The sequence below is a fragment of the Prionailurus viverrinus genome, chromosome E3 (assembly GCF_022837055.1).
Source record: "Prionailurus viverrinus isolate Anna chromosome E3, UM_Priviv_1.0, whole genome shotgun sequence".
In the NCBI taxonomy this organism is placed as follows: domain Eukaryota; kingdom Metazoa; phylum Chordata; class Mammalia; order Carnivora; family Felidae; genus Prionailurus; species Prionailurus viverrinus.
The window spans coordinates 887,789-914,799 of record NC_062576.1 but is presented as its reverse complement, the minus strand read 5'-3'; the positions used below and the strand labels follow the sequence as shown (position 1 = coordinate 914,799).

The window sequence follows — 27,011 nt, the reverse complement described above, 5'->3', positions numbered from 1 at the left end:
TGCCCGCCCGCCCCCCCGTGCCCCTCACCCGCTTGCTCTCTCAAAAATGAATATTAAAAAAAAAATCCCTTTATTGTGATTTTAGTGTGGCTTGTGGAGGAAGCGAAAATAACAGGTGTTTTGAATTCCCTCTTTCCAGGAAGATTTTAAAAATTTAATGTAAAGAAAATCGATTACTTTTGAATGGTTAAGACATGCATTTGGTGCACAGCTCAAATGGCACTCGAGGACACGGAACACAGAAGGGCTCCTGCCCCCGCTCGCCTCAGAGGCCGCCTGTGTCCTTCAGTGTCCCTCTGGAGGCGCCATGCCTGAATCCGCACGCGCCCACACGTACGGCCACCCCTCAGCTGGCAGCGCACGTGCCAAGTTTCACACCGTGGTTTTGGTTTCTGCTCAGGAACACGCCGTGGGGATGGGTTAGCGTTAGCGCACTCAGGGCCGCCACATGCTCTTTAAACGGTCGTGTGGCGCCCCGTGGCCCCGTGGGCCGCAGAGTATTTCGTCAGACCCTGTCGATGGACACTTGGTTTTTCCTGCCACTCTGCTTATCAGGAGTTTCTGTGCGCCCGGAAAGGTATACATTTACCCACGTGCAGAAAACCGCACCCATCGGGATACTCACTGCGGTATTGATTTGTTATCAGATGATTGATAAACCTAGCGAGGTAGGATTGCTGGGATCTGGGTATTTAACGATTTTCCACGGGTGTGCGCAGAGGCCCCTCTGCGCACACCCCCACCAGAAGCGCGGGGGCCCGTTTCCCATGCCCCCACCACCTGCAGTTGCCAGACCGCACGGCCTGTGTGAGCCCGACAGGTTAATCTGCACTGGGTGTCTTCATGCAGAGGAAATCGGTCCTTTGTGACGGGTATCGTGAATTTATTGCGTTTTGTTTTTATTTTGAATGTGCGAGGGTTTTTTTACGCACAGGTTTTCATTTTTACAGAGTTGAGTTTATCGATTTTCATATTTATAGCTCCTGGATGTATGATTAGAAAGGCCTCCTGTGACAGGGCGTCCGGGTGGCTCAGTCGGTTGAGCGTCCAACTTTGGCCCAGGTCATGATCTCACGGTTCGTGGGTTCAAGCTCCACGTCAGGCTCTGTGCTGACAGCTCAGAGCCTGGATCCTGCTTCGCATTCTGTGTCTCCCTCTCTCAGCACCCCTCCCCCCCCCCCCCCCCCGCTCTCTCTCTCCTTCTCTCTCTCTCTGCCTGTCCCCTACTCATGTTCTCTCAAAAATAAAAAATAAATGTTAAAAAAAAGCAAGGCTTCCTGTGTCCGGAGATGATAAGATAGTTCCCAAACGTTACTTCTGTTGCTTGTATATCATCTGACCCATCTCAAGTTTATCTATACAACGAGAGACACTGGGATCCAGCCTAACTTTTTTCCAATTGACTTTACTTCTTCCCAAACTATTAAGTTATTGTCATCCCCACAAATATGCAATGCCACCTTCATCACGTACAGAGTCCCTGTAAATATTGGTTTGGGTCTATTTCTGGATTCCTTGTTCTGATTCTTGAACGTCTGTTCTTTCCTGTACCCTGTTCATAATCTTTTAATGTATCTTCCTATGTGGCTCTGCTGGATATTCCCGCCTCCTGAGTCTGCTCGGGCTGCTATGACAAAATTACCACAGGCTGGGCAGCTTGTGAACAGCAGACACTGATTCCTCACGGCCCTGGAGGCTGGACGTGGAGAGGAAGAAACCCCTGTGGTTCCGGCCAGGCCGCTGCTGGCCGTCTGGTCACCGCATCCTCGCCAGGCTGCGGGGGCGAGGGCGCGCCTCGGGTCTCTTTCGTGAGGGCACTGAGCTTGCCGTGAGGGTCCCGCCCAGGACCTAGCACCCCACGCTGGGGGTCAGGATTTGAACAGGAGTTTGGGGGGCCGCAAACGTTCTGTCTGTGGCATTTCTGTAGCTGCGTTCTCGTCCAGCACCCACCTGGACGTGAGGCTGGGCTGCTTCTCCCTGGCCCCCACCCCCTGCCCGGGACTCAGCTGTCCACGGAAAGAGTCCCCGCAAACGCACTGACTGAACAACACACCCGATTATCCCGTGGCTCTGTGGGCCTGGGGTCTGTGGTCTGTGTTCTCACCGGAGGCCCCACGGGGTGTCTGCTTCCAAGCGTGGGCTGTCACACAGCAGGGCCACCCCAGGGAGCGTGGGTGATCAGACTTCACAGACATGTGAGAAAACTGGTAGGAAGTTGTGCATCCCAGACCCACCTCATGAGCCATTTAAAAGCTGAAAAATCAAGGAGCGCCTGGGTGGCTCAGTTGGTTGAGCGTCCAACTTCGGCTCAGGTCACGATCTCACCATTCACGGGTTTGAGCCCCACATCGAACTCTGTGCTGACAGCTCAGAGCCTGGGGCCTGCTTCGCATTCTGTGTCTCCCCCTCTCTCTGTCCCTCCCTGGCTCGTGCTCTGTCTCTCTCAAAACTAAATAAACATGAAAAATAAAGCTGAAAACTGGATAACATTGTTCTTGCAACGTTCTCCTGCTGCCTCCTTCCCAAGGAATCTCTCTCACCGAATGCAGCTTCTTCAGAAGTACAGGGTTTGGGGGATGCTTCCCGCCTCCTCTCCCCCTGTGGCCCGTCTTCTGCATTCCTACAGGGCCCCTGCCTGTGTTTGCTCAGGGTGGGACTTAGAGCCCTCCCCGAGGAACTGCTGTGGCCCTAAGAATAATAACCACTGGGGGTCACGGTCACTGGCCCCTGCTGCCTGCTGCTCCCTGCTGGCCTCCGTCCCAGCTCCTCACCTAAAAGCTGCACTCGAGTAGCGTCCACCCGTTTGAGGTGTAAGGGCCTGTCCAGGAAGGCTCCGGCACCCGGCTGTCCCCCAAGGGCCTCTCCAGGAAGGCTCTGGCACCCAGCTGTCCCCCAGCGAGCAGGTCAGTAGCAGTCAGCCACATCCTCCGCCCTCAAGGCTTCTGCACGCTGCCCAGGACACGGTGCCTGTGGGGAAGTCAGACCACGGTGCCCCGCCACGTCTCCAGAGGCCAGGGTCGAACGAGTCATTTTCCCTTCTGCACCCAGAGAATGTTTGTGTCTCTGCCCCACAGACTGAATAAAGGAGGGAACAAACAGCACTGTGCCTATTTGAGCTGTCAGCATTAAGCAAGCAGATTCACATAGTCCCACGAGGGGAGTCCACGTTGCCCCCACAGGTGCCCACCTCCGTGCAGGGACAGTTCCTGCAGGAGAAACACTCCGGTGGTTGAATCTTGGCGGGAGAGTGGAGCTGACAGACCCAGGGGTGGTGCTCGGGAAAGAACGTGGCTCTGAAGTCGGGTCTTTGCAAGGCTTGGTCACCCAGGTTCTAGGGGTAAATACCCCCCCCTCCCCCAGAGCTCAGATTGTCGATAACCTCTGCTGGGGAACACAGTAGGGCTGAGCATGTAGCGGGGGTCCTCCCTGTGGGTGGAGGGGACATTCTCAGACGAGCACTATTTACGGGGCTTGTGAATGGGCGACCTGATACCAGCCGTTTGTTCCCAGTGGAAGGCGGGGGCTCTTGGACACCCTACGAGGAGCCAGGATTTATCACTGCCTGGGGGGAGGTGACCTACCCGTGACTGTCAGCATTGTGGGTGCTCATGGTTTCACACCCCAGCTCTGCGAGGGACATTCCCGCTGTCCTCACGTAAGCGCATTGGCTACTGATTGTCCAGTTGGCTGCCCAGCTGACCCCTGACCTCCCCCCCACTGAGGGCAGGTGCTGGGGAAGCGGAAAGGAGCTCCTAGCTTCTCCACCTGAGTGTGACCTGTTCCCTTTACCTTCACGTAGGCAAGAGAAAGTGGGGCCAGCGTCAGCCCTCCCGGGGGAGCGCACCGGGTGAGGCCGGCCTTGCTGTGATGTGCTGAGGACAGGTGAGCAGGGAGGACAGGTGAGCGGAGGACAGGTGACTGTGCACAAGAGAGTGTGGGAGAGGTGCACAAATATCTTCTGTCCCTTCAAGGCCTGGGTTCCCTGTCCCTTCTCCTGGTATCTGGACCACTCTGTGGCAAGGGTGGGGTCCCCCAGCAGACTGAGATGAGTTTCTGCCCCCACCCTGCCAGAATGGGGGCAAAGCGTGGTTTGGGCAACAGGAAAATAAGGACAGTTCCGTTTTCTGCAGATCTGGGTTTACAGATTAGGAAGTCACGGGGGGGGGGGGGGGGGGGGGGGGAGGCTCTGCAGGCCTCGGTAACCTCGTGGACACCGGAGAGTGGTGGGAAGAAATTAGGATGACCCCCTGATTTCCCACTGGGACATCTGAAGGAAATCGGCTCACCTCTACGTCTGGGCCCATCTGGCCCCCTCTTCTGGCCCTGACTTGGGGCCTTCGACCCCTAGAATGGGTGCACTTGCTGGAACCAGTACCTTGCAGGCTGTGTAGATGGAACACGCCAGGTGTGAGCAGTGGGGGGCCGGGCCATGACCCTGATGCCGCCTCAGCTGCAGCCAACCAGGGTGCAGGGGAGAGGAGGGGTGAGGAGGTGTGGGCGGTGGGCGGCGGAGGGCGGTGGTCCTGGCCGGCCGTGGGTTTGTCCAACTCGAGGCCGCCCGGGCTTGGCCAAGGCGGGGCAGGGAGGAGGGGGGGGTGCAGAGGTAAGCTAGGGGCGAGGGGACACCCGCGCGGAGAGGCCTGCGGTCGGGCAGAGGGAGGCACACCGCGGTGCCGGAAGTAGACGAGGTGGGGGGCGGGCGGGGGGGAGGGGGCCGGCCGGGAGCCGGGGGCGGGTCGGCGCGGCGCGGCGCGGGGGCGGGCGGAGGGCGGTGCCGCTGCAGTGCGGGGACCCGCTCGCCCGCCGTCCCCGCGTCCGCGCGCAGCCGCCTCGGGCTTCGGGCGCCGCGCAGGCAGGTACGCGGGGCTGCGACGGGGTTCTGCGTAGGGCCCCCCGGCCTGCGCGGGCTGAGGGGTGGGCTGGGCCGTCCGCGGGGCCCCGGGAAATGTGGGCCTGGGGAGCCCCCGCCCCCTTGGCCGCACCTGGGCCCGTCGCGCCGTCGTGAGGGGCGCGCGGGCTGGGGGCTCAGGGCGGGGGCGCCGGGCCTGGGGAAGGGGTGCGGGGGCCCGAGGAGGTGGGGCCTGGGGAAGGGGCACAGGGACGGGGTGGGGGAGCGCGGGGCTTGGAGAAGGGGCGGGGGGCGCAGAGGTGGGGGGAGGGGCGCGGGGCCTGGGGAGGGGATGCAGGGGCCCGAGGAGGTGGGGCCTGGGGAAGGGGCGCAGGGACCCGGGGCGCGCAGGGCTTGGAGGAGGGCCGGGGGTGCAGAGGCGGGGGAGGGGCGCGAGGGTCCTGTGGGGGGGGGGGGCCCGCGCAGCCTTGGCACCTTCCTGGGGTCCCCGCGAGGCTGGGGTGGGGGGCGGCTGGCGGGAGCTGTGCAGCCCCAGTTCCTGACCTGTCATTGTGACTTAGCCCCCAGCGCCGGGCTGAGAACTGCGCGGCCCTGCCATTGTTCCCCATGTTCCATCCTTCCAGAAGGCCCCTCAGCTGGCTTTCAACTGTTTTCCTTGTTTTCTTTCTGTTCCTGCAAAGCAGGCTACTCGACCCCGTAGCAGCACCCCTTCATTTCCCCGGTTCACACAGCTGTCCCTACAAAGGGGGGAGGGATGGTCGCCACTCAGGTTCCCAGGGCCCCCACTTTCCGCCTTCAGGTTTCTCGGAGACCAGGGGTTTGCTCATCTACAAAATCTGGTTGATCCTCCCCCGTGCCCACAAAGATCTTCGCGGTAAGGCTTTGTGTTGACGACTCATCCAGCCCCTGAAAAGGAAGACCTGTGACAGGTGGGGGGGGGGGGGCACGTCCGCCCGTCCTGGGGTTGTTGGATTTGAAATCGACACACCCCAGGTGCCTTTCAGATGCATGTGTACAGTGGCCTGGGTTTTCTTCCCCAGGAGGCCAGAAGTGGGGCCACCATGGCGTCCCCGTCCTCTTGCCCGGCGGCGGAGGAGGACGAGAGCCTGAAGGGGTGCGAGCTGTATGTGCAGAAGCATGGTGTTCAGCAGGTCCTGAAGGACTGCATCGTGCACCTGTGTGTGTCCAAGCCGGACAGGCCCATGAAGTTCCTGCGGGAGCACTTCGAGAAGCTGGAGAAGGTCAGTGCCGCCCGGTGTCCCCCTCCCCGCACAGGGGTGCTGGGCCCACCTGCTGGAGCTCGAGCTCAGGAGAGTGCCCCGCGGCTCTTCCAGGGCCCAGCCCGGGAGGCTGACCTCACCTGATTCATTCTCCTGCTCCGAGGTCCCAGCCACCACCTCCCTGCCCCCCTGCCCTCCCAGCGGTTCGGGGTCTGCCAGGCACAGCGCCTTGGGGAGAACTGACTGGGAAGATGGCCTACGGGGCCCACTGACAGTTTTCTTTTTTCACATTTATTTATTTTTGAGGGAGAGAGAGGGAGAGAGAGGGCGCGCAGGAGCCCAAGTGGGAGAGGGGCAGAGAGAGAGGGAGACGCAGGATCCGAAGCAGGCTCCAGGCTCTGAGCTGTCAGTGCGGAGCCCGACGCGCGGCTCGAACCCAGGAACCGTGAGGTCATGACCTGAGACGAAGTCTGACGCTCAACCGATTGAGCCCCCAGGCGCCCCTTCGGGGCCCACTGAGTTTTCAACTTAGGGGGACAGAGACGGGGACCAGGTGTCGTTATGGGTGCGTTGACATTTGGGATGAAAGGACGTAGGTCTGAAGTGCATGTGACACTTGATTCTGCAGCAGTCTGCCTCTGGGAGGGGGTGGGCGCCCGCAGAGGGAAACGCCCCTTAGGTGCACGCAGCGTGGGGAAGTGCGCACGACCCACGCCTCTCTTCTGAGGAGCGACCCTGCCACCCCCTGGCTCATTCCTCCATGAACAGTCTCCCTCACCTCTTCCTGGTCCATCGGTGGGAGGACGGGCTCGGAGCGGGAGGGGGTTCCCGAGCCCCTTGGCGACCTGCCCTTCCGTGGCGGGCTCCTTCCTCTGGCTTCCCACCCTGAACCCTCTCCAGGGGGGCACCTGAGGGTCCTCCTCTGAGTCCCTTGCTCACAACCTAACTTAACTGTCCCTGCCCTAGTCTCACAGGGTCGATAGAACCCTGGGGTCAGGCTCAGGTCTGTTCTTTTTTTTTTTTTTTTTTTTTTCAACGTTTATTTATTTTTGGGACAGAGAGAGACAGAGCATGAACGGGGGAGGGGCAGTGAGAGAGGGAGACACAGAATCGGAAACAGGCTCCAGGCTCTGAGCCATCAGCCCAGAGCCTGACGCGGGGCTCGAACTCACGGACCGCGAGATCGTGACCTGGCTGAAGTCGGACGCTTAACCGACTGCGCCACCCAGGCGCCCCAGGTCTGTTCTTTTTTTAAAAATTTTTTAAAATGTTTATTTTTTGAGAGAGGGAGAGAGAGAGTGAGCAAACCAGGCAGGGGTAGAGAGAGAACAAGAGATGAATCCCAAGCAGGCTCCACACTGTTCGCGCAGAGCCCCATGTGGGGCTTGAACTCATGAACGGTGACATCATGACCTGAGGAAGCTCAGGTTTGCTCTTAAGCCTCTCTGAGTCCCCCCCTCCCCCCCACCACCAGGGGCCTCCTGTGACCCTTAGCCCCAACCCAAAGGAATTCCTTTCTTTCCTTTAAAACAGTCTGTTAGGGGCACCTGGGTGGCTCAGCCATCTGACTCTTGATCTCAGCTCAGGTCATGATCTCACTGTTTGTGGGTTCTGGCCCCTCGTCAGGTTCTGTGCTGAGAACATGGAGCCTGCTTGGGACTCTCTCTCCTCCCGTCTGCTCCTGTCCCACTCTTGTTCTCTCTCTCTCTGAAAATAAACAAACTTAAGAAAATTAAAACAACCTGTTAAACAGCATCTTCGAGGAAGGCCTACCTTTAAAAAAAATTTTTTTTAATGTTTATTTTTGAGAGAGAGACACAGTGCGAGCGGCAGAGGGAGACACGGAATCAGTCGGAAGCAAGGCTTCAGGCTCTGAGCCGTCAGCACAGAGCCAGACTCGAGGCTCAAACTCACGGACTGTGAGATCATGACCTGAGCCGAAGTCGGATGCTCGATTGACTGAGCCACCCAGGTGCCCCAAGTAATGCATACCTTTTAAAGAAAGTTTGAAAGGTTCAGAAGCAGAAAGAAGGAGTAACAGTCATACGTGGCCCCCCTCCACCCAGTTGCCCCCTCTCCCCACGCAATCTTGTCATAGATGCCATTTTATATCGCGTGCTTGTGCTTTTCACGGACCTCACTCGGCTGGGTGTGTGACCCTACGTTGAAGTTTTCTCAACACTGTCCCTCGTGACGAGACAACTGAGTTGTTTGTGGTTTTCTTCACAGTTGAAAATAATGCCACACCAACACATTTGTACGTGGCCTTTTCCCCCTGTGTGTGGCATTGTTTGTTGAGTACGGTTTTTGGAAATGGGATTATGGAAATTCCAGATGGCATTGTTGAGTGGCTACGGCTTTGTTGGGTGGAGGAGGCCCCGTTGGGTGGCTGTGGCCTTGTCGTGGCAGCTCACGTGCCCGCCGCTGACAGAGTTTGGCTGTGGGTCTGCCCATCGTAGCCGGCTTGGGCAGTTTTCATTTGAAAGGCTGTCGTTCCCAGTTGACGTGCAACAGTCCTGTGGCCCTCATCCACGTTGCTTACTCTTGAGGTCACGGTTGTGGAGCGGTGCCGTGGGTGTGAGTGTTGGCCACCAGGCCCACCCACAGGTGACGTGCCTGTCCCTGCGGCCTCCTCCCTTGCCTCAGACCCTCACTGTCAGGGCTGCAGTCATTTGCTGGGGTTGCTCCCAAGTGGTGCCCGCCAGGCGACGTGTCTCGGAGGTGTGGCTGACGGGCATCAGCGCGAGATGGAGAGGAGGTTCTCCACCGGGGACGGTTGGCCCCCAGGGGACACGGGGTGATGGCCGGAGACGGTTGAGCATCCAGTGGGGGGTGGAGGGGAGGCAACACGGCTGTCAGTTGTGGCTCAGTGCTCAGGGCTGGCCGGCGGAGCGGACGTAGGAGCAGGGCAAGAGGCTTTGGTGTGGACCTGAGTGAATGGCGGTGCCACCTGGCAAGAAGGGGACAGTGGGAGCAGACGGGCAGGGCGGGAGAGCGGCGACAGCGCGAGTCGTCAGGAGGCTGTGAGCTCGCGTTGGGGGCGGGGGGTGGCCGGCAAAGGGCAGGGGGCGGGAAGGTTCTCTGATCACACTTGCCCTAGGAGGTGACAGGTGAGGACCGGGCTCTGGAAGAGGAGGGTGGCCTGTCACAGTCGGGGGGAGGAGACTGAGCACTTTCCTCCTACTTGACAACGAGGGATTCGTATCCTCGCCAAGTCATGGTCACCGTAGCCACCACGTCAGCCTGCCGGGGCCGCCGGGTCAAAGCACCGCAGGCCAGGCGGCCACACTCGGTCCTGGAGGCTGCAGGCGCGGGCCTAGCCTGCCCCAGACGCCTCCCCCAGGGTCAGCCTGCGGTGCTCCCGTCCCGACCTGCATCCACCCTCACACGGCCTTCTCTCTTTCTGTGGGGACACGTCACCTTGCCTGAGGGCCCACCCCGTGACCTCATTTTAATGATCACATCCGCAAAGACCCTGTCTGCAGATGAGCTTACGGTCTAAGGTCCTGGGGTTGGGAACCCAACAGCTGTGCCCTGGGGGGTTGCAGTCCGGCTGCAAAGGGCTGCTTTGCTTAGGCTGCGGGCGACCGCGAGCCACTGGTAACGGGAAGAGCGGGTGACCAGCCTTCACGTCTTTGTCAAAGGCAGCGCCACACGAGCTCCGAGGTGTGTGACAGACGGTGCGGACAGAAGCCGGTGCCTCAGGGCCCGGCTGCGGCCTGTTGTCACTTCTCCGCCAGGGCTGATGCGCTCGGGTGCTGGGGGGATTTTGCGGGGTCTCTGACACCACGTGCATGCTTTCACGTGTGGGTGACTCTACTAGGGGGTCCGTCCCTGGTGCCAGATCTGAGACCCCTGCCTGGGGGCGTCCTGAGGTCCCACGGGAGTCTCACTCGCTCAGCCAGTGTTCGTTAATACGGGAGCAGGAAGGCTCTTTGCCCGTGGCTGGGGGAGGGGCGGAGTCCCGGGCCACCTGCTCCCTGCAGAGGCCACCGTGAGTGGACAGCAGGCAGACGCCCGGGGAGGGGGAGTTTTCTCGTGTGACGAGCGGGAAGCGTGTTTGCGCGGCCCGGATAAAGGCCCGGCACAGAGCGGCGAGGATGGCCCAGCTCTCGGGGCGCTGCCCTGGCCGGGCCTCGGGCCTCGGTGAGTGACTTCATCGCGGGCCATTTAAGCAGGCGGTTCCTCTAAGGTCCAGACTTGAGGGGGCCAGACGATCCTTATGCACTGACGACACGGCCCCGAAGCTTCTCCAAGACGTGGTCTTTCAGAAGATCATGGGCGATGAAGTCGTTCGTCCTTTCCAGAATGCAGTTTAGACGCTGTAAGCAAGAGTTCCCTCCATATACACCTGTTACCGTTCACGTACGTACCAACCCTGCGTTTTCACAAGGACTGTTCCCGCTGTGCGGCAGACACGTGCACGTGCAGACGTGGGTCCTTGTCGCGTACGTGCGCTTTTGGTTTGACTTTTTGTTAGGGTTCTTTTATTGTAGTAAAATGTACATGATATCAAGTTCACTCTGTTGACCATTTTATTTTTATTTATTATTTTTTAAAATGTATTAAACATTTTTTAATGTTTAATTTTGAGAGAGAGAGAGAGAGAGGGACACAGAGCATGAGTGGGGGAGGGACAGAGAGAGAGGGAGACACAGAATCGGAAGCAGCCTCCAGGCTCCGAGCTGTCAGCACAGAGCCTGACGCAGGGCTTGATCCCATGAGTCCTGAGATCATGACCTGAGCCGAAGTCGGACGCTCAACTGACTGAGGCCCCAAGGCGCCCCCTTGAACGTTTTAAAGTGTCCATTTTAGTGGTGTCAAATGCGTTGATGTTCCGTGCTCGTCTCAGTAGCACCGTTGTGGCATCCGTGGCCATAAGATCACGTGGATGTCGTGGCCTTTGTTTGCATTGTTTCGTGTTTGATGGTTTTCAGTTTCTTTCTTTTTTTTTTTCTTTTTTTCCTTCAGAAAACACCTTTGTGCCTTTGTGCTGCAGTCAGGGCCTGTGCTCTGGGGTCTGCGTGTCTGCGTGTTTTTACAGCTCTAGAGCCACGTTTCCGGTTTACTCCACAGAATTAGATGAGTTTGTGGTTTCCCTAACACGCGTGGCTCGTGCTGAATTCCCAGATCCTCACCAACATTGACTTCTATGAGTGTTGTTTTGTGCTCATCTGTGGACATCGATACCTCACTGCCGTGCCTGCCCCCCCCACACCCCCCCACTGGATATCGGTTCAGCGGTGGTGACGCAGTCCGAGCGGCCAGGCTCACTGCTATGTCTTTAGTAAAAACTAACAAGTCACGCGTTTTGCTTTTGGAAGGAGCGGACACAGCTCAGAAGGGGCAGCTCTCGTGGGAGACATCCGTGGCAGTAAATGGCGTCCCACCCAGACAACCGCTCCTGAGGGCGGTGGGTAGGCGCTGGGCTACGGGATGGGTCTCTGGTCGCTCGGTTTGGAAGCTCAGCACGTGCTTCCCGGTGACCGGCGCCATTCTGGTGGCGCCCAGAGGCCCAGACGGACGGACTGCTTCGTTGCACACCCGGGGGACCCAGAGGGGCAGGGTCGCATGGAATCACCACCTGCTTGCCCCCTGGCACTTAAAGCCGCCAGGCCTTCCGGGCTCTGAGGTGACTGCTGCCGTGCCCGGGGACGAAAGCAGCCGCGACAGCACACGTACTGTCAGTTAAGGCCCCGCGTCGGGCGGGGGACAAGACAGCTTCTCAGAGCAGGACGCCCTACTGGATGCACGTGCCAGTGAGGCACCCCAGAAAAGTGATGTGTGCGTATGGCACAGAGTCAAAGGTGTGAAAGCTAAAAGTCTCTCACCCCCGCCGCCCCTGCCGCCCAGAGCCCACCTCTGTTGGTTCCGTTGCCTGAGATTTCTCGGGAGGATGTTATGCATTTTGGGCAACGTGGGTGCGATTTCTGGGCTGAGCTGCACGTGGGCATGCTGCCCTGAGCCTGGCCTGTCCCCGCCGACGGGTCACTCGAGGGGACGCTCCACGGCAGCACGGGTAAGCCCGCTTTGCTCGCCTGTTAAAATTCTCCTTGAATTTAAATGCCCTGAAGCTCGTGCTGTGTGCTGTGCAACTACATGAGTTCTGACCGTAGTGTTCCTGCCACCGTAACCGAGGCCCAGACCTGAGGTGCCGCTGTTCTCTGATCTGCATCCCACCCCCCCCCCCCCCGCCCATTTCTTTCTGCCCGTGCTGGTCAGACCATCCCCCACCTGTAACCTCTGGCACCACTGGAGTGTCCGAAGCTCTGCATTTTCAAGAATGTTCCGTCAGTGGAGTCCTGCGTGGCATGCGGCCTTTCGAGTTTGGGTTCTTTAACTTAACGAAGCGCCTCTGAGATGCCTCGAGGTTTTGTGAGTGTCCTGGGTTGGAGTTATTTTGCTGAACTGCACTCCGCTGTGTAGACGGAGCACAGTGTGTTCATCCTTTGGCGGGTTGCATTCCCACCAGCGGTGGCTCCTGGCCCTCACGTGGCCAGCACTTGATGTTATCAGGTTTCAAAGTTTAGCCATTCTGATGGGCATGGGGTGGCCCTTCAGGCCACTGTTGCATTTCCTAACGACCAGTGCCACTGAGCGTCTTCCCGTGCTCTTCCTATGCCCTTACTTGCCCTTGGCCTGTCTCCTCGCTGAAGTGCCTGTTCATGGCTCTTGTCCATTTCCTTTTTTTTTTTTTCCTTGTCCATTTTCTTACTAGGTCCTTCTCTTACTGTTGGGCTTGGAAACTCCGTGTGTTCAACTCGTGCCCTTATGTGCATGGATACAAGTCCTGCGTCAGGTTCTGGTTTGCAGACCCCTCCTTCCAGTGCGTCCTCAGCCTGTCTGCCTGGTTTTCTCACTAGTGTGTTTCACAGAGTGGAAGTTCTGGCTTCTGAAGTCCGGTTTTTCAAGGTATTTGTTTTAGTGGATTGTGCTTTTGTGTTTAGGTTTGTGTGAAGAACTCTGCACTGAATTTGGGCAGACCTTTGACCTCATCAGCTGGCCGTATGTGCTGGGGGCATGTCTCTGGATCATTCTTTTTTTTTTTTTTTTTTAATGTTTTATTCATTTTTGAAAGAGAGAGAGAGAGGGAAGGGGCAGAGAGAGAGAGAGAGACAGAATCTGAGGCAGGCTCAGGCTCTGAGGTGTCAGCACAGGGCCCAACATGGGGCTCAAACTCATAAACCCTGAACTCATGATCTGAGCTGAAGTCGGACACTCAACCGACTGAGCCCCCTGGCGCCCTTGGATCATTCTGCCGTTATGTGAAGATCGAAGTCGGGTAGTATGAGCCTCCCTGCATTGTTCTTTTTCTTTCCTTTTTCTTCTTTTTTTTAAACGTTCATTTATTTATTTTGAGAGAGAGAACGATTTGGGGAAGGGGCAGAGGGAGGTGGAGAGAGCGAATCCCAAGCAGGCTCCTAGCACAGAGCCTGATGTGGGCCTTGGTGTCACGACCGTGACATGACCTGAGCCAAACTCAAGAGTCAGGCTCAACCGACTGAGCCACCAGGCGCCCCTGCATTGTTCTTTTTCGAAATTGTTTTGTCCACCCCGGTTTCTCTGCCTTTTTAGGCGTGTTTTAGCGTGATCTTGGTGACATGGACCAAAAAATCCTCTTGGGATTTTGAGTGGGTTCACGTTGATACGTAAATCAGTTTAAGGAGAATAGACAACAATCTAGAATCTTCTTGTTATCCTGCAGCTAACTTTCCAGGATACCTCTTCATTTATCTAGGTCTTTGATTTCTAATGTCAATGAAAGAAAAACTTGTATTTATTTAACTTTTATTTATTTATTTTTAAGGAGAATAGACCAGAATCTAGAATCTTCTAGTTACCCTGCAGCTAATTTTCCAGAATAGCTCTCCGTTTATCTAGGTCTTTGATTTCTAATGTCAATGAAAGAAAAACTTGTATTTATTTAATTTTTACTTATTTATTTTTATTTGAGAGAGAGAGTGGGTATGTGCAAGTGGGGAGAGGGGCAAAGAGAGAATCCCAAGCAAGCTCCACACTCAGTGCAGAGCCTGACGTGGGGCTCGATCTCATGGCCCCGGGATCATGGTCTGAGCTGAAATCGAGAGTTGGACGCTTAACTGACTGAGCCACCAGACGCCCCTTTGTATTTTTAATACACAGCTCCTTCACGTGTTTGGTTAGATTTCCTCCTGTTTCGTTTTTTATTGTTATTTAAGTGGTACTCCTTTTTAATGGACAGGTGTTATCTTGTGGGAGCAGTTTTAGGGCCGCAGGGCTCCCATGCGCCCCGCTCCGTGCAGCTCCCCACTAGTCCCGCTGTGTCAGTGGAGTGTGTTACAGCTGGCGAGAGCCGCCGCCCTCGACTGAAGCCCGGAATTTATGTCAGGGTCACTCCTTGTGCCCCACAGTCCTGTGGCTTCTGACAGATACCTGATGTCACATATCTGTCGTTAAAGTATCATTTTGATTAGTGCTGCTGCCCTAAAAACTCCGAGCTCTACCTACTCATGCCTCCCGCTTTCCCTCTGAACCCTTGATCTTTTACCGGCTCCCTGGCCCTGCCTTTCCCAGAAGGCCACTCGGCTGGGATCACCCAGGGTGCGGCCTCTCCAGACTGGCTTCCCTCACGCAGTAACCTGGATCGAAGGTTCCTCCGCGTCGTTCTTGGCTTTCCGGGGCAGAGTAAAACCCCACCGCCCGGATGGAGCCCGGTTGTCCACCAGCCACTGAAGGGCGTCCGGTTGCTGCCCGGGTTCAGGAATCACGGATAAAGCCGCTGCAAACCTCCGCGTGCAGGTCTGCGCGCACGCACGTTCTCACATCTTGGGACGTGACTGCAGGACCGCACGGCGAGACCGTGCTCGGTTTTGTAAGACACCAGGGTCCCTCTCGGAGCGGCCGCGGCATTCTGCGTCCCCGCTGCTCCCCGTCCCGCCAGCACCCGGCGGTGACGTGCTGTGGGCCGTGGCCCTTCTGACAGGCGGCGGTGGCCTCTCCTTGCTGTCTTGCTCCCCGTTTCCCTGACGGCACACGACGTGGAGCACGTTCCCGTGCATGCCTGCCCTCCCACACGCGTTCTCCCCCGGCTTCTGCTCAGATCTCCTGCCTGGTGTTTAACTGGGTTGTTTGCTTTCTTGTTGACCTTATGAGGTTTCTCGAGCATTTTGGACACGAGTCCTTAGCGGATGTGTGTTTTTGAGTATTTTCTCCTAGTCTGTGGCTTGTGTTTTCATTCCCTTAACTGCATGTAATTTTGACTCCTGCTTTTTTTTTTTTAATATTTATTTTTGAGAGAGAGAGAGAGCGCGCGTGCACGTGCGAGGGAGGGGGCAGAGAGAGAGGGAGATACAGAATCTGAAGCAGGCTCCAGGCTCTGAGCTGTCAGCACAGAGCCTGACGCGGGGTTTGACCCCACAAACTGCAAGATCATGACCTGAGCCAAAGTTGGATGCTTACCCGACTGAGCCACCCAGGCGCCCCTATGATCATCTCTGTGACCGTTAAATGTTACTAAAAACATGATATAACAGGCCAGAGTATTCTATTACGTAGATATTTCTAAATTATTTTTTTTCAATTTTTTTTTTAACATTTATTTATTTTTGAGACAGGGAGAGACAGAGCATGAACAGGGGAGGGTCAGAGAGAGGGAAACACAGAATCTGAAACAGGCTCCAGGCTCTGAGCTGTCAGCACAGAGTCCGACGCGGGGCTTGAACTCACTGACCGCGAGATCATGACCTGAGCCAAAGTCGGCCGCTTAACCGACTGAGCCACCCAGGTGCCCCTTACGTAGATATTTCTAAATTGATTCAAGCAATTTCTTGCTGCTAGCTGGTTTAAAAATTTTGTTGAAACACTGCAGAGAACATTCTAGTACAGATATCTCTGACACCTCTCATTGCTTCCTTTGGATATATTTTAAGAGATAGATTCATGGGGCCTAGAAGTGCCCATCGATTTGTGGTGACAGTTCTCCAAAAAGGTTTTATTCACTTACTCACTTAGTCGACAGATGTTTATTGAACACCAGCTACGTGGCAGGTGCCGTTCTAGGTACCGGGCCGGATCTGGGAGCACATCAGGAATCCCAGGACTTCCCCGCTGTGCCGCCCTGGGCATGCACGCTGCCCTTCACCCAACTGCATGAGGCAGCAGGGCCACGGCTGGTCAGGGCCCCAGGTCGGCTCTGCGTCCTTACTGACTTACGTTCTTTCTGGGACGCGTCAGTGTGTGCTCAGGCAACTGACGAGATCCTGGAAAGGGGTGTGTAAATCAGAATTTTACAATCAAGTACATCCCCCGATGAGGTCAAATCTTTTTCTTACTCAAAAACCATATTCTTTGACCATAACCCAATAAAGTTGTTTCACTCTCATTAATAAAGTGCTAACCAGGAGAAAACGGAGGAAGCCAGCCTCCGCATACCCTTGGAAACCAGTAATGAGCGTTTGCGTAATTTGTGGAAGAAGATTGTCATAGTAAAAAATTACAAGATATTTAGAATTAAGTGACATTTAAAGCATCCCAGTTGGTCTTTTTTTTTTTTAACGTTTATTCATTTTTGAGACAGAGAGAGACAGAGCGTGAACGGGGGAGGGGCAGAGAGAGAGGGAGACACAGAATTGGAAGGCTCCAGGCTCGGAGCCATCAGCCCAGAGCCCGACGTGGGGCTTGAACCCGTGGACCGCAAGATCGTGACACGAGCCGAAGTCGGATGCCCAACCGACTAAGCCACCCAGGTGCCCCTAAATTTTTTTTTAATGTTTTTATTTATTTTTGAGACAGAGAGAGAGAGACAGAGCATGAACGGGGGAGGGGCAGAGAGAGAGGGAGACACAGAATCGGAAACAGGCTCCAGGCTCCGAGCCATCAGCCCAGAGCCCGACGCGGGGCTCGAACTCACGGACGGTGAGATCGTGACCTGAGCTGAAGTCGGACGCTTAACCGGCTGAGCCACCCAGGCGCCCCCCAGTTGGTCTTTAGAGGGGAAATTATTGCTTCACTGGACACTAAGATTAGGAATTACTGAACCATGTGTCTCCGACTCCTATAGCACCAGAGCAAATCCTCACAGACTGGGGGGCCGCGAGCAGCAGGAATTTTCTGCCCCACGGCTGGGAGGCCGGGAGCCCAAGCTCAGAGCTGCAGCGGCACTTCCTCCTGGTGGTCCCGACATGGGTCCGTCCCAGCCTCACGTTGCTCTCAGCCCCTGACATGCAGACACATCACCCGGCCTCTGCCTCTGTCTTCACGGTGAGATCTGCCCTGAGCCGTGTGTCCAAATCCTCCTCCTGTTACGAGGACACCAAGACCTCATGTTCACCTGTGTCTACAAAGGTCCTGTTTCCAAATAGAGCTGCCCTCTGAATTTTCGAGGGAGCCTATGGAAGCCGCTACGGTGTGCGGCCTGGGAGGTTGGAAAGAGGGTGAGTGACAGAGCCACACGGTGGAAATAACAAGGATAAAGCGGAAGTTAATGAAACGGAAATGGAGGAGGTGACTCTGGGGATGAATAAAATGGACATCTGGGAAGGTGGCTGCACAAAGAAGGGACCGTGTAAACGGGAATCTGCCACAGGTCCGGAGAGGGCACCTGGGGAGGTGGGGGGCTGAGCTCCCAGCCACCCACGGTGTCCCCTGGATTTGGCCTGTCTCATCCGGGCGGGCTCAGAAGGCCCCTCCTCCAGGAAGCCCTCCCGGCCTCCTCCTTCCCAGGGGTGGCCTAGGAGCCCCCTTGCCTGCACAGCCCTTGTATCTAGTCCTTCATGGCTCAGCCCGTTTCTCTGTCACACTTGGACCCGTCTTTCCTATTAGATCGAAACCTTCCGTGACAAACCGTGCCTTTTTCTCTGTATGAGGGCTGGTATTCCGAAAGTGCTCAATAAATGGTTGAAACTGCACCTTTCTCTCCTCTCTTTGCCACTGAAGGTCGAGCGCCCCTGGACATGCCCCTTGCACTCTCCGGGCCTCGGTTTCCTTGCCTTGTAGGTGGGCATGGCTGGCCTCGGGGCCTGCCTCGTGCTCTGAGATGCTGCAGCCCTGGGAGGGGGCTTGTGGTTGGTCCAGGGGTGGCACCATGGACCCCTGTCCTGGACGCCGCAGGTCCCCAAGTACCACAGCTCTCCCTCGGTCGGAGGGGACAGGGAGGCAAGGGTCAGTCCCCCTGGGGGGAGGTCCAGAAACGCCAACTTGGCCACCGCCGGGGAAGCGGCCCCTCCTCCTGCGGGGTGTTCAGGACCAGTGTGGGCAATCAGGCTGGCGTGGTCCGCTGCCCCAGGAGGCCTCTCAAAGGGACCGGCAGGCTGTGTCCTCAGCCAGAGAAGGGGAGCATGGGGTGGAGGGGATGACTCCATCATTGCCAGCTCCCAGGCACGTGGGCTTCTCAGCAGCATCTACTCAGTTCCAGAAAGTCTCCTGACATCCCGGCTCCCGACCTTCAGAAGAGAATGTCCTCTTCTGAGGCCGCAAGGCCGCATTTTGCCCCTCGTGCCGGAAAATCATGGTCAGAAGACAGTGAACGTCATATGCGGTCTGGGGAGAACGTGGCCCCGGGGCAGAGCAAGGACGGTCCCTGGGGCGGCGTTAGGCATTTCTGGGGAAGGTTCTGGCCGCAGAGCTTTCTGGAATCGCCGTTCCCACACTGTTGTAAGATTCCTCTGACCTCCTGCCCTTGACCATCCTGCAACCCAGACAGTTCATCTGCGTGAGAGCAGGAGACAGGAAGGGGGCTCTGGAAAACCAGAGACTTTCCTGGAATCCTGAGGAGGAGGGGAAGGGGTGCCGTCCAGAAATAACGGCCCCGTTTCCGCCCAGCGCCTCCCCGAGTGGCCTTGCATTTGGAAGCCCCCGGATCCATGGAAAGTGGCTGGTGCCAGGACAGCGATGCTCACGGCCCCATGGAAGGGGGGGCCCCGACAGTGCTTCCCTTGAGAAGGTGGCCTCTGGCCGGTCTCTTGCGTGCAGCCCCGCCCTTCCCGCTTGGACCCCCCTCGCCGCACCCGAGCCTCTCAAGGGGGCCGCGGGGCTGCCGAGATGCACCCGGAGCCTGGGCCCTGAAGGGCGCATCACTGGCCCCGGCCCCACGTTAGCCCCTGAGCTCTGTGGCCAGAGGCTGGGGTAGCCGAGTGATGCTTTGTGGTCACAACGGCTCATATAGCTTGAGGACATGGGGCTCTATGTTTTTTAAAGGTCATCTTTTAGGAGGTACATACTAAAAGGTCTAAAATGAAATTCATGGGGTGCCTGGGTGGCTCCGTCGGTTGAGCGTCCGACTTCGGCCCAGGTCATGATCTCGCGGTCCGTGAGTTCGAGCCCCGTGTCGGGCTCCGTGCCGACAGCTCGGAGCCTGGAGCTCGCTTCGGGTTCTGTGCCTTCCTCTCTCTCTGCCCCTCCCCCCTCACGCTCTGTCTCACTCTGTTTCTCAAAAATAAATAAATGTCAAAAACAAATTTTTTTAATCTTTTTTAAAAAAAATTTTTGATATTTATTTATTTTTGAGACAGGGAGAGAGACAGAGCATGAATGGGGGAAGGTCAGGGAGAGAGGGAGACACAGAATCTGAAGCGGGCTCCAGGCTCCGAGCTGTCCGGCACGGAGCCCGACGCAGGGCTCGAACTCACGGACCGCGAGATCATGACCTGGGCCGAAGTCGGCCGCTTAACCGACGGAGCCACCCAGGCGCCCCCCCAAAAAAGAAAACTTTTCAATGAAATTCATAACATCCGGGATTTGCTTCCATCTCCCGTGTGTCAGAGGAGTCTTGTGTGTGTCTTGTATACACGTATGTGTTACACGTGCAGAGCTGTGTACGTATGTGTGTGTATATGTCGTGTATGCGTGTCTGTGCGTGTTGTGTGCGTGTACATTGTATGCGTGTGTTATCATAGGTGCGTGTACCTTGTATACATGTTGTCCTAGGCACACACGCACTATGTGTGTGCTATGTATGTGAATGTACCGTATACACATGTTACGTGTGCCTGTGTGTATTATACGTGTGCATGTTGTATGTCTGTCATATGCGTATTCTGTGTATTGTGTATATATCGTGTGTATCATGTGCACACATCACCGGGTGTTACGTGTGCATGCATGTATACATGTGTGTTGCACGCATGGACACGTGCACATGTTACATGTGTGCGTGCGTGTGGAGTGCGTGGCGGTGAGCTGAAGTAGGTGTGCCCTGTTTTGATGATTGTTGAAGATGTGTGATGGGATTTTGGTGATCATCTGTCACTCCCTCTGCTACCCTACGGACTTGAGGGTTTCCACACTGGGACGTGAAAAGGGGCGGTGGTAGGAAGGGAGGAGCTCACCTCTGCACACCTTTCTGAGTTGGGGGGTGGGGTGCCGCGCCCCAGGGTGTGGCTCCCTACGGACCGGTGGCCCTTGCTCCCCAGGGTGTGGCTCCCCACGAACCCGGTAGGCCCCCCTGTCTGCCTGGAGGCTCCCTCCCTGGATCCGGGGGCCTGTTCCCTGCACACCCTCCGTGTGGCTTGCTCTGTCTGAGTGCCAGGCAGCTTGCTGTCCTGTTTTCCAGAGACCTGTGGAGGCATGCCCCGTGGTCCTCACCGTGCGGATTCACCTCCCCTCAGGCTTTAATGTTACCATCATTTAGGGGAGGGGGGAGGGAGGATGCGTACCACCCATCTGCTAACCCTTTCTTTTGGAGGTTCTATAAAGATACTTTATTTTTTTATTTATTTTTTATTTTATTTTTATTTTTGTTTTTCATGTTTATTTTTGAGACAGAGAGAGACAGAGCATGAACGGGGGAGGGGCAGAGAGAGGGAGACACAGAACCGGAAGCAGGCTCCAGGTTCTGAGCCGTCAGCACAGAGCCCAACGTGGGGCTCGAACTCACGGACCACGGGATCATGACCTGAGCCGAAGTCGGCCGCTTAACCGACGGAGCCACCCAGGCGCCCCTAAAGATACTTTTAAATAGCTGCGTGAAGTCGCTTTCAAGAGTCCTTGACGGAGGCAGAGAGGTGAAGGGATTCCCTCAGGATCGCACAGTGCACTCCGGAAGGAGCCTTCCCAGCTCAGTGTCCTGCCCACTGGGCACATGTACCTTCCAGGCTCTCCTGACTGCTGGTGCTCTGCCCGCCCGTTCGTCTTCTCTCCGTCTCGTTCCCTCCTCCCTGCAAGGGGCCGGATTGCACCTGGGGGGAGCCGGGGCCTCTGCTTCTGCTCTGAGCTCAGGGTGCAGCAGGTCTTGGGGCACAGGGGGCAGCTCGTGCGTGGAGAGTTACGGTGCCTTTAAAGGCCTTGAGATTCCCCGCAAGGAGCCTGGTTTGTGGGCCTCACCGGAGGGGAAGTAAGGGAGCAGCCGCGGGCCCGCGAACACTGGTCTTGGGTCCAGGCGGTGGCCGCAGGCGGGCGTGTCCTGCGGTCCACGCCACCAGCGTCCCCCACCCGGGGCACAAGTGCCACGTAACGTCCCACAAAGCTGACGTGCGCCGTGTCGAACTTTCGCTTGGCTCTGTATTCTTTGGTTGTTTTTAGTGGAAGAAATAAACTTGTTTGAGGGAAAAGCAAAACCCCGACAACAGCATCTGGCATGCGACAGGCGGCCCTCCTACGAGGAATGATGGCAGAACTGTGTTGGTTTTGGGTGGACGACAGCTTCTTGACTTTCTTTTTCCTGTGGGTTCCCAGTCGGAATACCACACCTCCCGTTTGAACTTCAGAGTCCCGTCTGGGGTCTTTTAAAACGTCGTCTTTAGAAAGTACAAGCCCTCTGGGGGAAGAACGCCTCCAGAAGTCATTTACACTGTAGTATGAATTAGGATAGTTTCAGGGTTCTCTCAGGGTTCACGGGCTGCCTGGGAAGCAGGGAGGGGTGCTTTGGAACATGGGGCAGCGGGAACCCCTGAGGATCCGTGGGTGGGACTCAGTTTCCTTCCTAACTTCATGTTTTTGCTGGGTGGCTGCCTGGTAAAGTCAGATTAATTGTTGTGCTGGGTTGACCCGGGAGGTTGCTGGGTTGACCCGGTGGCCCTCGCCGATGAGGGGATGGAGGCCTTGTCCTAGGTCGGTGGGGAGACAGGTGAGGGCCTGCTTGCCTTGGATCCCCACCTCACTCTGTGCTGCCCCACCGGTCTTGAGACTGATTTGGGGATGTGGGGATGTGGTGGCTGGAGTGCCAGGTGTGGGGGCCTGTTTGTCAGTGTGCAGTGCGTGTTCCTTTACACTTTTGGAATTCTGTGCCCTCTGCACGCACTCACAATTTGTAAACCATTTAAATAAGGGAGGGAAGAAAACAAAACAGATTTCCTTTCCTTTTATGTATCCGCCCACCATTTCTTGCGTGTCTGCATGCGTGGGATGTGGGGGTACAGGAGTGAACGGAGCGGACGTGCCCCCCCCCGCCCCCTGGGCCCAGCCATCAGGGCCGTGGGGGTGGGGGAGGGGGACTTGGAGGTGGCCTGGGAGCAGGGGACTCTTCCCGGCCTGGAGAGGCCGTCAGGGGGGAGCCCTGGAAGGTGCTGAAGGAGCAGGCTCGGGAGGACGGACAGACCCAAGTGTGAGCCCGCCCGCTGTCTTCCCCACAGGAGGAAACCAGACAGATTCTGACGCAGCAGAAGTCAGACTCCCACGACGAGGAGGTCTCCCCGACCCCGCCGAACCCGGTGGTGAAAGCCCGCCGTCGCCGAGGGGGTGTGAGTGCCGAGGTGTATACGGAGGAGGACGCCGTGTCCTACGTGAGGAAGGTGGGCCCCCCCCCCCCCCCCCCCCCCGGCCCAGGCCCTCAGGGTCCCGGCTTCCGGCCACGCTCCCTTCTGGTCGGGGAGGGGCCGGTGTGATGGCAACGTCATGGTCAGGGTCACGGTCATGCCCGTGGGCTCTCCTGTGGGGTTTCCTGACCCACGTGTTCCAGGGAGGGACGGGACAGCAGCTCACGGGGTGTGGGCGGAGGGGCCCGAATCCCGATCCTGTGGTCCCTGTCCTCCTAGACTTCCTTCTGCCCTGGAGGCTGGCGCCTGGCCTCAGAGCCGCCTGGTGGGAATTCCCTCCTCCATGTTGCTGTTCCTCAGTGTCCCTCCCTTGGGGACGGCGACCAGCAGGTGTGCCTGAGTCAGGACGTGCTCTGGAGCGCGAGGACACGTGGTACCCCTGTGCCTGTTGGTGTGCCCGGCCCCCTGCCTGCCCTCTGACCTGGCTCCCTGCCCGGTGCCCCCTGCCCACCCCCCGTCTGCCCTTAGACGTGGGCTCTGTCGTTTCTATCTTGTGTATTTCTAGCCTCAGTTTTAGTTTCTTTTCTTGGTATTTTTAGTTTTGGACCTTTTAGAAAATCTAATCAGGCAAATACATACAACGTAGCTTATTGTCTCTGTGAGCCTGCGTAGCTGGGGCAAAGACGCTCGCTCACGGTCTGGAGGCTGGACGTCCGGGAGCAGGTGCTGGCTGGTTCTTGGTGGGAGCCGCTTGGCCTCCTGTGTCATCGGGCATCCAGGGGAAGGGAGAGTGGGCTCTGGGGGTCTCTTGCCAGGAGGGCACTGATCTCTCAGGGCCACCTCCAGACACCACGCACTGGTGCCTGGGCTTCAACACACGGGTTTTGGGGGCAGCTGGGTCCCGGGGCCACTGAGCACGTTCACTCTGCCGAGCGGCCATCCCCACCGTCTGCCTCCAGAACGTGCCGTCCCCCTGCACTGAGACTCTGGCCCCGTTACATGCCCACCATCAGGGATGAGAAACCACCGAAAGTGTCATTTAAAACCCCCAGGGCACTTCACTTCTGTGGTCTTCCCCCCGCCCCCCAGCACCCCCTACCACCTCGAGAAGATCCCAGACAAACCCAGGTGGATGGACATTCTGCAAAGTAACTGGCCAGCACCCCTCAGACCTGTCCAGGTCATCAAACCAAGGGCGCCCTAAGCAACTGTCCAGAGCGGGGGGCTCAGGGTGCAGTCACTGAATGTGACCTGGGTGAGGCCCAGGGACAGGGTGAGCGGCTCGGGTGAAACTGAGGACGTGTTGCCAGCACGCACCGTGGCTGGTTCCGTGGCTGGTTCCGTGGCTGTGGTGTGTTCCCGAGTAAGGTCAGGTGCCAGCAGTGGGGCCAAGTGGCTGCAGGGTACGGGCACTGCCTTTGGCAACTTTTCCCATAAGTTTGAACTATTCTAAATTTTTTTTTAATGTTTTATTTTTGAGACAGAGAGAGATAGAGCATGAGCAGGGGAGGGGCAGAGAGAGAGGGAGACACAGAATCCGAAGCAGGCTCCAGGCTCCGAGCTGTCAGCTCAGAGCCCGACGCGGGGCTCGAACCCACAGACTGTGAGATCACGACCTGAGCCGAAGTCGGACGCTAAACCGGCTGAGCCACCCAGGCGCCCCAAGTCTGAACTATTCTAAAATAAAAGGCTTATTTTTAAAGAGTAAATCTCTAGGGCTTGAGTCCCGTCTCTCAAAGTCCCTGGGTGAAGACCCATGGTATTAAATGTAATGTGCACATGTGCTGGGGCCTAATGCCACCCCCCAGCCTGGCAGAGCTTTCTGGCAGCTGAGCTCCAAGAGGGGGTCACGTTACGGCCCAAATAGCCCTCCCACCGGTGTCTTTTATTTTGAGGGAGAAATCTTGGCGTTTGAGATGCTTGTAATGTGAGATGCAGGCACTTTGTGTTGTTCGGTCGGTGATGGAGCTCTTGGGCTTGTGCTTACTGGGAACTCTGACCAGGCAGGTCTGCTGTGGTGGACGCTTCCCCGCGCCCAGTTACTGGCAGGGGCTGAGCCCCCCTTACTAGGCCCCCATAGCCACGCCGAGGGTCCTGAGCCCCCCCCTTACTAGGCACCCCCCCATCACCACACCCAGTTATCAACAGGGTCCTGAGCCCCCACCCCTTATAAGGCCTGCCCATCATCGGGCTCAGTTATCGGCAGAGCCCCCCCTTACAAGGCCCGCCCATCACCGCCTCGGAGGGTGAAGGTCAGCCTTGGGTGTGGCTCCAAACTTGGCTCAAGTTGTGTTTTTTTTTTTCAGTCTTCAAATATTTACGCAAGTGTTTTATTGCCTTAAAAACAAAGCCACTGAAATAAAACAGAAGAACTGATAATCCAAGGGCCTGGAGTTCTTGTAGCATCCTCTAGGGGTCCCTAAGGCCCGCCAGGGCCAGTCCACCAAGGCCCCAAGTCCTCCAGGTTCTTAGACCACCTCTCAGATCACCGTGTTTTCTTGTCTTCCCTTTCTTTCTTCATGTTGGTTCCAGCTGCTTACAGCGATGGTGACAAACACATCCCATTCCGGGATCACACTCCGGGCTGTCTTTGCGGTCCTCCAGCAGTAACACGCTGAAGGCCGGGCGGTTCTGTGTCCAGCCACGTCATGGTTTCTCAGGGTCCCGCAGGTGCTGGGAGGGGCCGGGCCCCGAGCCCTGACCCTCAGGGGTGCCGGAAGTCTGACTTCCGCTGGCTTCCCCTGCAGGTTATTCCCAAGGACTACAAGACCATGACGGCGCTGGCCAAGGCCATCTCCAAGAACGTGCTGTTTGCTCACCTGGACGACAATGAGAGAAGGTAGGAACCTGGGAAGGCGGGACTGGGATTGACACCCCTCCAGGGAGGCCTTGCTGATCACCACCAGCCCTGAACCCCAGGGACCCGGTCACAGGGCATACTTTTGGAAGCATGTGCTCACAGAACATGGGCGGCTTCCAGAAATAATGTGCTCTGTGCACCTGCTGTCCTTCTGCATACCAGGTTAGGATCTGCAGGTTCCGTGTGACTTTGTCGTCGAGAGACACTGTGGGTCTCCTCGCTCTGACCACTGGGGGCCTAGTCTTCCAGCAACTTCTACAGGGATCTGCCTTGTTGGGCTGAGCTCACTGCCTGGTGGGGAGATGGGACTGGCAGGCAGGGCTCGGGGGTCCAGGAACGTGGCTGACCAGGTGCAGATGTCAGTCACATGGTCTAGAAGGGCCGCAGGAATGGCCGTGGGTGGGGTCTGTCCAGGGACGGGCACCCGGCAGCTGTGACGGGCTGGGTGCCATGCTTGCGAATTAAGGTCCTACACATAGTTGGGAAAATCGGACTGGGAGCGTTTTGGGGTGATCCTTGAGGGTTTACTTGAAGTGTGCACTCTAATTCCGTGTTGTCACAAAATGGGATCACATTCTACGAGTTTGTCATGCTTACGAGGTCACGGACATCCCTCTTTGTCAGTAAAGACTTTTTCAGGGCTCATTGTGTGGATTTCTGTGGAGTTGCTATAACTTCCTTACTTCTCCTCTGTGTCTGTTTCTTCGAGCTAAGCTCCTCGGGGTGGATGAAAGGCTGTGCAGTGTTTTAATTCTCTTTTTTTTCCATTTTGGTGAATTATGTTTCTTGGTTCGATAACCTAGTGTTCTGATGACAGTCCTATACAGAATCTAAACAACATGCAAACCCACAAAATAAGAGAAAGTCCTCTCGCAGCCTCATTCTGTGACGCTTGTGGGTCCTTCCGCGTGAGCATCTGGGATGGTTAACATCTGCTGAGCGCCGCAGCGTGCGGGGAGAGAGAGGGTCATTGGGAGGCTTGCGGTTCTTGGATGCCATCGTGCCCCGGCGGACAGGAAGGAGTGGTGTTTACGCAGGATGGGCCCCCCACAGAGGAGCTGGGCCAGAGAGATGGGGCGTAGGGTCTCCGTAGGTGCCGGTGCGTTTTCCAGGGCTTTTGGCAACACGGCACAGGCTGGTCACCCAGGAAGGCTGCAGGGAAGGCCTGCCCACACCTTGGGCGCTCCCGGAGTCTCCGAGGTGAGGCCTGGCTGGCGCCGTGTTCCGGGAGTGTCTTGGGGGCATTTGAGATGTCCACCCGTCAGAAGCACGTGGGGGCGTGACGGGCAGGGCGGGAGGCCAGTTCTCCACGTGGGCCTCCCAGCTGGGCCCACGCCCCAGGAGGGTTTTGACACGGAGAGGTGGTCCGGGATTCACCCTCCACAGGCCCTAAATGCAGGCTTGTGTCCTTGCAA

The 27,011-nt window shown here is 57.0% G+C and overlaps 1 protein-coding gene across 4 annotated transcripts in view; it reads left to right on the top strand.

Annotated features, from left to right (window-relative positions):
- Positions 1-4,736: 4,736 nt before the first annotated feature.
- The window catches only part of PRKAR1B (protein kinase cAMP-dependent type I regulatory subunit beta), a 103,117-nt gene continuing 80,842 nt past the window's right edge, over positions 4,737-27,011 (top strand). For 2 of the 4 annotated variants that reach the window (XR_007147704.1, XM_047837969.1), the window contains exons 1-5: positions 4,779-4,856; positions 5,649-5,723; positions 5,890-6,090; positions 22,614-22,772; positions 25,484-25,575. Coding sequence is in view for 3 of the 4 variants with exons in the window: in XM_047837969.1 (XP_047693925.1) it covers positions 5,911-6,090; positions 22,614-22,772; positions 25,484-25,575 (431 nt within the window). In the remaining variant the exon portion in view is untranslated. Of the gene's footprint in view, positions 4,857-5,376; positions 5,724-5,889; positions 6,091-22,613; positions 22,773-25,483; positions 25,576-27,011 lie in introns of those variants that run through there. The other 2 variants (XM_047837971.1, XM_047837970.1) reach the window with 2 other exon arrangements.